We start from the raw sequence: 12,244 nt of genomic DNA on the forward strand, positions 1-12,244 counted from the left end.
TTTTTCCCACCCCACTTATTATCTACCCGTGATTTAAATTTTTATTGATTTTAATATATTCTTGCCGAAACTAGTTAGTTTTGAATTTTGTTTTTTTAAATTTTATTTTTTTAAATAGCAAGATACGTCTTTTAATGATTTTTGATTGGATTCATTTTTTTTGCCCTCATAAAAACAAAAATGTAATATATATCCTAATATATATACCTTCACATATTTTGTTGTGATATAAATCATAAAAACATGATATACATAGATTTTACTTTAACTCAACTTTAAATCAATTTGAAAGTAACAAACGAAATAAAAACTTTTGAAAACCACTCTCTAATCTGACACCTTTGAATCGAACTATGCATCCTTGAGCATTCTCTTCAATATCAAGGATGCCAAGTGGAAATGCACACAAAAGATGTCCAAGTTATGCATAAACGTTTTTCCATAAGGCCGGAGTTGGCCGGTGCTAGCTTGCTTGAGTGAACGAAATACTAAAATGAATTTGTTTAATAAATTTGAAATATTTGCTTTACTGGTATGGTATACCTAAGTCGGCGAGGCGTTTTACTTTATTTGTAAATGGGTTCATTCAGGTAAACATTTATCTTTAAAAAGACATGTTGCGAAAAGTGTGATTTAAATCCGGCTAAGAGACGGCACTATTTCAAAAGACTTCAATTTGCCATACTAAACGTCTATTTCTTATTTTTTTTTTTTTGTAATAGTAAATAAAATTGTAATAATAAATCGTTGTATAGCCAGAACACAGAACAGAAGAAGAACGGGAGGAAGCCAGAGAAAAAGAACGGCATAATTCAGCATAATTCCTTTCTTGCGAATAATGTCCCTAGGCTATGAGGGGCAATGTGGCATCAGAGGTTCTGTGGTAAATATTCCCATATCCGTTCCCAATATTGTTACAGCCCTTCCACGCACATCTGACAATACCCATACTATCCAAGTCCATTTAAGAGTATAACCACAATTTTATGACAGAACAATCATCCTGCCAAAATTTTCAATGCTGTACAGTTTTCAGTAAATACTGAGCTGTGGAGAAAACATGGTATTACCTTGTCTGAAGACTGGTTTCCTCGATTTAACAATGCCGAGGAAGTTCCTTATGTTGCAGACGTAGCCGATAGGTCAGTTGTCGATCAACTTCTTGGTCAAAATAATTCCCTTTTAGATAATCCAAATGTAGATGAAGCCGAAAATCTAAACCCGGGCGGTAAAAAGACTTTTTCGACAACAATGCACTAGAGCAGAACGCAATCACCAGTCGTATTGCATTGGCTCCCGGTGAAGGCCGCCGTCCAGTGGACTTAACATTGGACGAAGACGCAGAAGAACTGTCCATTTCTACAATTTCATGTGGTCAGACTTTCAAAGCCAAAACTATATACAGCTGCGAGCAAAAAAATAGTAGTGGCTTCACCCATTTTTTAAATATCATAGAAAGGCAAGACTGAGACTTCTTGGTATGCAAATTTATTATTCGGTCTGTTATTAATTATATAATAAACAAAAAAAAACCACTCCATTTTGATATTTCGAAAATAATCAAGATTTGGTGTCAATAGTTCCAAATTGAGGCGAGCAAAATAATAGTAGCACATATTTTAAAGAGCACATAATATCATAGTATAGGGGTTTATTCCAGGGAAATAGTTTTAAAATAAAGACCAAGTTAATATCAACATATTAATAATTAGTGGCATGTACATTGTTCCCCCGTACGTCTGCGCAGCGACGCGGCATTGTATCTATCATTTTCTGACACTTTTCTGTTGTTAAGGCCTTTCATGTACGCTCTATAGCAGTCTAAGGACCTCTGTTAGTGGTTGGCCAGCCACTACTCCCTTCTTAACGTCGCACTACAAATTTTCAATCAGGCTCAGATCAGGCGACTGTGCGGGCCACTTCATTAAATCTACCCTAGCATTATCGATACCAGCTTTTGCCACTTTCCTTGTGTGTTTCTGGTTATTGTCTTGTTGAAAGACCCAACAAAGTGATATTTTCTCTTCGTCATGTGGTACCTTTACTTCCTCCATAATTTTAACGTACACATTATGCTTTCTATGCAGCATATAGGACCAACACCGTATTAGGAAAAACAACCTGACACCAACACACTTCATCTGGCATGTTTAATAGTCTTGATGGTGTACTTTGGACGGTACTCCGTGTTTTTCTGTCGACGAATATACAGCCTAGATCCCCTCTGTCCAAACATCACAATTTTGGACTCATCTGACCACAGTATGTTGCGCCATTTCTCCACAGGCCATTTTATGTAAAATTTTGAGCATTCAATCCATTCGTTTATGGTCTTCTGTGGGAGAAGCGGATTTTTCCGAGGGCTGCGAGCGTTCAAGTTATTTTGAGGTAACTCTCACCGCACTGTCTAAACACTGGCCGGCACTTTAGGCTCTTCCTGGATCTCCACAGCATACACAGCATATATTAATTTTGGTCAAAAGTGTGCAACGCATAGAAGGAAGCATCTCCGACCATATAAAATATATATATTCTTGATCAGCACGACGAGATGAGTTCAAATAGCCATGTCCGTCCGTCCGTCCGTCTGGATCAACGCAAACTCCTCCTAGACCGTAAGAGCTACAGAAATTTTGAAATTTTGCATGTAGGCTTGTATATACTGCAGGTGTTGTATATCTCGAATTCAGCCGGATCGGATCACTATATCATATAGCTCCCATACAAATGACAAAGTCACGAACAGTGACTTTTCTTAATAACTTTGTTATTTTCTGAGCTATTGTCGTTAAATTCAATATTGGTTAGTTAATTACACATATAAACGACTATGCCAAATTTGATCAAGATCGGGTGACTATATCATATAGCTCCCATAGGAACGATCGGTCGAAAACAGTGACTTTTGTCAATAACTTCGTTACTTTTTTCGCGATTGCTTTCAAATTAATTATTTGTTAGTTTAATATATCTGTTAATGACTGTGCCGAATTTGATAAACATCGGGTAACTATATCATATAGATCCCATAGGAACGATCAGTGGAAAACAGTGACTTTGATCAATATCTTCGTTATTTCCTATGCTAAGATTGTAGGCCGTTCTTTCGGAAACATTAGCCTTTTTAGCTTAAACGTTTTTCCACTTTGATGGCTATAGGTAAGGAAAGAGTTACCAAAAATGTTGCAAGGGTATACAAACTTTGACGAGGTCGAAGTTAGCCCCGGCCCTCTGGTTTTTTTCTAATTTGGGCGAGATTTTAAGCTTTCAGCCACGTCTTTCTCATATTTTTTTAAATTTTAATGTACTTTGAACTGCAGTTGGGGAGCACTTAAAAATTTCGCAGACTTTTATGTAAGTTTTGCCTCATCCATAAGGTTTCTGATCTGAATCCTCTTCTCAAAAGGCATATGAGTACCGCGGCCCATTTAAGTCTGCAAATTGGAATACTTTGATGAATCTTCTACCGCGAACATTTAACACATAAAATAGAGCAAAGAAAGATCCTTCACTACTATTATTTTGCTCGCTCTAAATTTGGCAATTAAGCTTAAAAATGAAGTAGCAAAAAAGTTAAGTGTCCAAGTGAAGTTAAAACGTAATGGACAAGTCTTAGACATTGCTGATAACCGTACTTAAAGTTTTTACACAATCCGCTACTACGATCGTCGTTGCGCTGTAGTCCCGAAAGTTCTCTATATGTAAAAGCGATCGAATTAAGAATTCGATATGCATTTGTCTGAGGAAAAAAACCGGTCCAAATGTAACAGCAGCAAATATGCGTGATGATTTATATGTGGATAGTTTGGTTCAGAATGACGATGGATATCAAATTCTTAAAGGTTTGAGTTCACCTCCAGATCATTGGATCATGATTAGACAATTTGGGTTGCCTACATTTTGGCTATTGGTTATTCTTGTAAAACTTTTGGATAACAATATTATTAGTGAAGAGAAAGCGGTAAGCCTTTCGAGTTCTGAAAAGGCTCGGTTAATTCGATCCGGCCCAGTTACCTGTTCTAGATATTTTGATAATAGACTGCGAGAAATGATGAAACTATTCAAATCCGACATATTTGGAGAATTTGAACGGTCGCACTATCATTGGAGAATAGAGTTCCACATAGAGGGTCACTCCCACCCCACTCCCATGGCATGTACTGGTTTACTGGAGCTCCAAAGTCAAACAATGGTGATTCCACCAATATTGAACATATGGTGAATTTTATCGATAGATTTATCAGCACTAATCGAGGTGATCCTGAGCTACAAGAAGTTTTCAGCGCACAGCACATTATGTGGGAACTTCGGGGTCAAGAGTTTTGTCGGTTTAATATGCCTTATCCGCCAATGCCTCAAGCTGAAATATTGTTTCCATTAGAAGATGAAGAGGCGAATATTGATCATTATATAAAAAAAAAAAACTTTTCAAAAAAATTAAAGAATACCTAAAGATCAGCACAGAGGAAGAAGCTATTAGATTTAATAATTTTGAGAACTTGTTGTCCGACCTTGATACTACCTATACTTTAAGATCGAGTTTGAAAAAGCCGCATCTCCTCCGAAGATATTCCAAAAGGTTCCCAATGCTTATAATAGAGATATTTTGGGGCTACACCGTGCAAACATGGATATTCAGTTTATTCTAGACGCCTATGCCTGTTGTAGTTACATAATAAACTACATAAACAAATCAAACAGGGCCGTCTCTCAATTGCTTCGTGAAGCCATGTCACGGAAATATCTCTGTTAAAAGAAAGCTGCAACATCTCGGTAACAGATTCATTAATGGCACAACAAGATCAGCACAGGAAGCTGCATATAATATTTTGGGCTTGCATATGTCCTTGAGTGAAATTTCCTTGCCAGACTGACTATGCATTGCGTTGATGATTGCGGTGATTGCTGTTTGCTGTTGCATTAAATAATATGTCCCCAGCCAATACGACAGAATCGGACATTGAGCTCTTTAAACAAAGAGTTGTCATCTCAAGTGATGTTTCCTCCGATGCCACACATTTATTCTGCTTAAACGATGAAGTCAGTAAATTTAATACAAGGAAACTTGCCCAAATAAATACAGAGGAATTTGTTTCAACTGCAATGGATACTATTAAAGCGACAAATATGTCTACTCCTTGCATTTAAAAGCACAGGCAAAGTACATGGTTACTGTAAATGTCGATACAAGTGACGGACTTGTAAATGGTGCGACTGGGCAATTGATGCAGATTGATCAAAGCAGTAGAAATGGCTCAGTAGCTATAAAAGTTTTATGGATAAAGTTTACGGAAACATCGGTTGGTACATTCGCAAGATAAAAAATTCGAAATATTCCTGAACCTGAGTGTCCACTCCAATCCAAAAAGTATCTCGGGTTTTTCAATGTGGACGATCAGAGCATGCCTCAATCGATAGGAACCAATTTCCAGTTGTCCCTGCTGAGGCCATTACCGCCTTGCCACATATAGCAAAAATGCAGTGCATCTACAAAGAAACATTAGACAAGCTTCGCTTTACGTTGGCTGTAGTAGGGCAACTAGCGCATCGGGCCTTTTCCTAATCAGTGACTTTAATGCTGCAACTAGATTTGGAGCTAAAAATGTTTAAACAAAGCTTGCAAAGCTTCGAGGAGAAAAGGCTTTGCATACATGAATGCTTCATAAGCCGTTTTATAAATCTGTCACAATGTACAATGCACAATGTCGAATCTCTTCGGGCACACTTCGAAGACATAATCAACGACCAATTATTTGCTCAGCAGAATTCTTATGCTTAGTCGAAACTTGAACTCTTCAAACTAAAGAGTATCCTCGTAAAGATTTCGGCGTCATTAAGAATTGATGGCAATCGAGCTGATGGTATTTCAAAGAATGGAATTCTTGTTTTTGCAAAACTTAGTATTTTGCAAAATGTAGAATTTCTTTTTGAGTCTTAAAACAAATCCGAGACAGGTTTATCAGTCGATTGCCTTCACGTACGTTTATAGGAATTCACAATTCGCTATAACAAGATTTCGTAATGAAATTATGAAATATGTGGATAAAGTTCGAGCTCTTCGAGCAATTTATAATGTGGTAGTATAGTAGGGGATTTCAATATTTCCCGGTTTTCTATAACAGATCAGTAGGAAAAGCCCGTCTTAATGATAGGGTTTTTGTTTCTATTTTGAATGTACCAACAACCAAACATTCAAAATCGATTGGCTTTGGGAAACTAGCAGCAATTTACCAGAGGCTATAAGTATGACTTTTGCTTTGCCGTATAGCCATCATGATGCAATATTTTTAAAATATAGGTTGTAAACAATAAATAAATTAATTTAATTATAGAAATATTTTAGTGTGTAAGATATTGTAGATATACCTCCTCGGGGATTGTGACCTTGTCGTGGTGGGGAGGCTGAGTATGTGAAACCTTTGTGGGACAAAAATTTTACTGTTCAATAAATGTCACAGAAACTAGCAGCAATCCAATTATTTTATTTTTTTAACTACAATTAAAGTTAAAAAAAATTTGGTATGTGTAAAGAAAACATCAATTTCGGCAACAATGCATAACTTTTACAGACCGTATATAGTTGCAAGGGTATACAAACTTCGACACGGCCGAAGTTGGCCCCGGCCCTCTGGTTTTTATATTATTATTCTTTTTCTTTATTTGCGATATATTCCCAATGGACAATAAGACAATATTGTCGAAGGGAAGCATGAAATGTGGGTGGAATAAATGGCAGGTCAAGTTGGTGACTTCTTTTCAGACATTATACCTCCGGATCTCGCATTCAACCGACGGGATTTTAAGGCATCTGTGGAGGGGCGCTTCGACAATTCTGTTTAGAAGCTTGTTCTGGAATCGCTTCCAAATTTCAATGTTCTGGACATATGTATGCCTTATGTCCATACAGGCTTCAGATTGGCCTTGTAGAGCAGCATTTTCTGCTGAGCTCAGATCTCCTGCCGAGTAACCACTGCATCTTGGAAAGTTTTAAGTTTCGCTGAGTTCTCTTGACTTTCATTTGAGCTTTTCAGGTTAAACGCCTGTCAAGGGTAAGGCCTAGGTACTTGAGGTTGAGATGATTCGGATAGCATTAAGCAACAAAGGCACTGTCGTCTGCATAAGGCAAACAGTATCTGTTCATGCTGCAGCACAGGCAGGTCTGCGGTGTAAAGAATGGGACTCTCACATCTGACATAGAAACGCCTAACGGCGTATGATTTTAAGACCATGTAATGCGGAGCGGAGAAGTCCATCGTGCTAAACTTGGTCGAAGGCCTGCTCGACGTCCTGGAAGACTGCCGAGGTGTACAGCTTTTTTTCGGAGGATCAGAGCACCTTGTTCACGATGCGGTGACATTGCTCTGGGGTGCCGTCATAAACCAAATTGATGTTCTGGAATTAGGTTGCCTTCCTTCAATAGGCATAACATTCCAGCTAGAAATATTCTTTCGAACATTTTAGAGAGAATTGCAAACAAACTAATTGGACGAAACGAGGCGAGGTCATGCTCCGGTTTTCAAGGTTTTGGAGTCGCATTAATCTATGCGCACTTCCATTGTGTTGGAAAGTGACAAAGATCAAAGATTCTGGTAAATGAATTGGCGAGTAGCTGGGTTAGATGGTAGAAACTTGACGGTGAATGCATCAATGCCGTCGTAGCCAGGGTTTTTGTTCGTCCTTAGGCAGTTGATCTCTGATCTGACCTCCTCAAGCGTGACTCGGCTAATGGGAAAAGCGTTTTGGTACGGGCTTCAAGAAAGGACAAAGTGGCAACTCCTTCTTCGCTTCAACATATGCTGAATGGGGTGAACGTTTTCGCCAGGTGCGTCGCGAACTCCTTCGCCTTCTCCTGGCTGGATCTCTTGTCCCATCGGGTGTTGGTGTCCTCGTCAGAACAGGCCAACATGTCCCACTGTCTTGCTATACGTTGAGTGCTTTTTCTTGGTGGAGTACAGGCACAAGCGGCTTCACAGTTGTCACGCGGTAACTTCTCCACAGTCTCGTCGATGTCATGTCTACTATTGTGGAAGTTGGAGTTTTTTCTGAATAACCTGGTGGTGCCCATCATCGTCTCTACTGATTGTTTTCCCAGATCTTTACCGCACTGTAAGCCGAGTCTCAATCAAGGTCTGTGTAGACGTCACTAACAGTGATTCCTCTGGTGATTGCTGGTGAATACATCTGTGTGTTGACTATATGTATAGAAGGGACATAACAAGAGACAATGTTAATATTGCCGATGGAGGTGGCAATGTGTGCTGTGGACGCTTGCAGCCACAAATAATGGAGGAGTGTTTTTGGTGTACTGAAGCCTGGACTTGATTAGAATACCAGAACCGGTTCTTGCTTTACCGATTGACACGAAAAATATCGTATCCACTTATTTAAAAAAATTACTGTTCTGTGAGATGGGTTTCCGATATAAACATATTGTCAACATTGTTTCTTTTAAGGTATAAGTAATCCCCCAACCAGATTTTTATTTTAAGACCTATTTGCATAATGATGTTAAGATTGTTTGCATCATTGTTGTAATTTGTTCCATTTGGGCCTGAAGGAGTTTTATGATTAGCTCAAGGTAAGCAACGTTCTTGGCATCCTGATGTGATGATGGTAAAGCGGAGTTGAGCTGTAGGGATACTTGCTGAAACCGTATTCTTTACAACTACAGCATACGTAGTTTCAGGTTGGGTATGGCTGGATGAGAAACTATGCGGTGTTGTATTTGTAAACACCGATGTGTCTTGAGTGGGTGCCATTGGACGTGCAATACCTTGCTCTCGCAATTTTTTTACTTCCTTGTATACTTGATAAACGTTTATGTTGATACCTAGTCGTTGGCTCAGTGGATCTACAATTCTGTTGTTCTCGAATTTAACATGTGTATTTGCTTAGTAAATGCGCACATTTTGTACGTCTGAAGATTTTGCCACGCCCCTTTCCGCCCCCGTAATTTGGAAAAACTCAAATATCTCCCGTAATTTTGACTTGTGCAATCAAATTTGCCACTCTAATATCCAGCAAAATACAAAGTTTGATCAAAATCGGACTAAAAATAGTCAAGTTATGCATATAAACGTTTTTCCATAAGGATGGAGTTGGACTTTGGCTGGTGGTGGCGCTTGGGTGCTCGTATGATTGAGCAAGCGAAATACTAAAGTATGCTTGTAAAAAGCATGTGAACAGAATTTTTTAAAAATACGTAAATGCATTTGTTAATAAATATTTAAAATATTTGTTTTACTTTACTGGTATATGGTATACCTAAGTCGGCGAGACGACTTACTTCATTATTATTGTAAAGTTCATAAAACTATTGTTGGTGTTTCATGTCATTCAAACGTGAAAACTTACTTTTTTTATTTCTCTCGCATTCTTTGGGTCGCCGCCGCCTGGTATGTATTGTATCACGTCTCATTGAATGTGGTCTATTTACACCATGAAGTTTGAAATACAGACCACAAGCATTACATACCATTTCGCCTCTAACACTCCGTCTCCATATTGTTGTAGTAAGAGTTCCACAATTAGAACAAGACATGTCCTTTTGGGGACCAGATAATGTATTGAAAAGGTTACTTTTCAAGTTCTGAAATCCGGACATTTAAATGAGAAAGGTTGACCGGTGTCAAATACGTATTACCTACCTTTTTATCTTTAAGTGTATCTAACATAATATTAGATGTGCATTCTTTTCGTTGACACCTATCTGTAATCTTTGAAGTTGTCGTTTCGCAGCAATCTGTTTTTGTAGGAAAGCTCTGTTTTCTTCTACAAGCTTTCGCTTTACTGTATTGAGCATCTGATAGGTCCTGTTCCAAATATATGGTTTCTTATGAGTATATACAAATACATAAAATGGATTTAGTCTCTTACCTTTAATAGTGCTATAGGTTCATCAGGTACTTTTGCAAATGATACCGTGGACGACACTGGTGAAAAAAATGGTTGACTCATCATGGTTCGAATTATCTGTGTAGTCGGGATTTGTTCATTATTTTTGGCTGAAAAAAATGTTGAACATACTGTAACCAGAAATTTTTCATTTTTGGAATAAAAAGTAGAACTAACTGATAAGGCAAAAAAATTCAAGATCCGAATTATACAATAAGATTGGATAGAGAAATTTGAGCTTAATATCATCTATGTTAATCTCAAAACAAATATTTTGAATTTAATTTTGTTTTTTCAATATCTCGAAAACAATAGGTATTCGAGAAAAACCATGGAATCACTAGTCCCAAAATTACGATGAAAAAAAATCACTTTTGTAAAGCAAAAGGGCTTGCTGTCGATTTGGTATATTTCCTGATATGGGAAGTTTAAATGAGCGAGGCACCCTGTATATTTTCTATTGTTTTTTAACGTTTTGTGAACGCAACGATTGCACCTCCTTTATTCGCAATTGGAATAAGTTGAAGAAACGGATGAATATATATTCATATATGAGACAGTCATGAAGAAAACACATTTCTCAGCTTCAAATCAATTACATTTTGACAGCGTCATAGAACAGTCGTATTCATTGTTAACTAAATAATTGCACTCTAACCGAATACAAATTTAATGCAGCCAAATTATTTATAAACAATATCCCATATCCCACATTATATCATTAACGGAAATTCTCTTTTGTAAAGCTTGTGTCCTAACCGGCGAGCCCTTTTAGGTTACCGAACAGGTATCCCAGAATGGCGCCGCGATGGTTTTCACACGAATTAGGAAGTGTTTCCTGGGGAATATCCAGAAGATTATGGCGCGTTATTGGCTGATCTTCTTGTCGTTGTGGTGTTGAACATAAAGCTGGCTGAAGAATTTCAGGAACGTACCAAAAGCCAATCCATTAGAGGCTGGGTGGAACGAGGCTGTTGTGATATGCTTGATCCCATGAATTATGCAAATTTCTCTGAATGCCGCAAACGTAAGCTGCGGTTTTCCAATGCAGACCGAAGTTTTTGGGTATTAAAGTATACAAAGAAAATGTGTTCACGGTTGTTACCGACGCTTGTTGTTGCTCTGGCAGATGCTTGACTAAGCTGGGTTTTTCATGTCTTCATCATTGGCAGGATACCAAACACGTTGCCTTGGATTTTGCAATAGTCTAGAACTTGTTTTATCGTCATTCAAATGGGTGCGAGTTGTTTCTGCATTGACTTTTCCGCAAGCTCATTATCGAAATATATACAGTGGTGCTCATAGACTTAAGCCACTACCATAAACTGTTTCCTTCATAACTTTTTTAAACATATTTATTTCGCCCTGAAATTTTTACATTTTGTAACAATATTATTGAGGCAGCTGATCACAGAAAAAAATGATCAGTAGGAATTCGAGGGTTCCCAAAAAATTGACTAAATGTCAAAAAGAGGTTTCCGCCCTGCTCACATACTTAAGCCACCATGAGCTAAAATCGTGAAACATGTGTTTTTTTCAGCGAAAGTTGTGTTATTTGTTTTCTACACTAAAACATTGAATACTAAAAACGTTTCCCAAAACAATTTGACCGCTATGGCTAAAAATAAAAATACAAATCCGCCCGAAAGGAAGCTAATATGGGAATATTATGAAAAAAACACAAGTATTCTACAAATTTGTAAGGCTTTACATTTTTCGGGTGGGAAAGTCAGAAATGGCATTGCATTTTATAAGAAACATGCAACCTGGGAAAATATTCCATGTGAAAAGCCCAGAAAAACCACTTTAAACGACGATAGACTAATTGCCAAAATCAGTTAAGCCGATGCTTTCTTGACTTCGGCGCAAATCAGAGGTCAAATGGTGGCAGATAATGGCTTGAATGTGTCATCTCAGATCATAAGAAAAGGACTAAATGAGTGTGGGCTATATGGACGCATATCCCAGAAAAAACCATTGCTGTCAATTAAAAATGTTAAAAAGACCCTTGAATTCGCCACAGAGCATATTCAAAAAGGTCCCTATTTTTGGACCATGATTGGTTGGAGCGACGAATCCATGTTTAATGTCTTTGGGAGTGATGGTAAACCATGTGTAGGACGTCGTCCCAACAACTAATGGACCCCAAATACACGAAGAAGACTGTTAAACATGGTGTTGCTTCGATTATGTTCTGGGGCTGTTTCACCTCATCGGGCGTAGGTCCGCTAGTAGTAGAAAAGTACGTTATTCGATTCATATAAATTAAGGAAAAATTCACTTTAAACAGTTTTCGAAGATTCGAACTCATACAAAAGTTATTATTAGCAAAACTTTGTTGCCTTACTGT

At 37.9% G+C, this 12,244-nt stretch overlaps 1 protein-coding gene across 3 annotated transcripts; it reads left to right on the forward strand.

Moving 5' to 3' along the window:
• Positions 1–590: 590 nt before the first annotated feature.
• Positions 591–1,625, forward strand: LOC124459830. Of its 3 annotated transcripts, XM_047009557.1 has the most exons (3): positions 591–883; positions 994–1,142; positions 1,187–1,625. In XM_047009557.1, the coding sequence occupies exons 1-3, from the start codon at positions 839–841 to the stop codon at positions 1,188–1,190; spliced, it is 198 nt and encodes a 65-aa protein (XP_046865513.1). In that variant the 5' UTR covers positions 591–838; the 3' UTR covers positions 1,191–1,625. The 3 variants fall into 3 exon arrangements, 2 of the variants coding, with proteins under 2 accessions (XP_046865513.1, XP_046865512.1); XR_006953832.1 differs by having other exon boundaries at positions 960–1,625; XM_047009556.1 differs by having other exon boundaries at positions 994–1,625.
• Positions 1,626–12,244: the final 10,619 nt, after the last annotated feature.

This window comes from Drosophila willistoni, assembly GCF_018902025.1.
Source record: "Drosophila willistoni isolate 14030-0811.24 chromosome 2L unlocalized genomic scaffold, UCI_dwil_1.1 Seg168, whole genome shotgun sequence".
Lineage (NCBI taxonomy): Eukaryota > Metazoa > Arthropoda > Insecta > Diptera > Drosophilidae > Drosophila > Drosophila willistoni.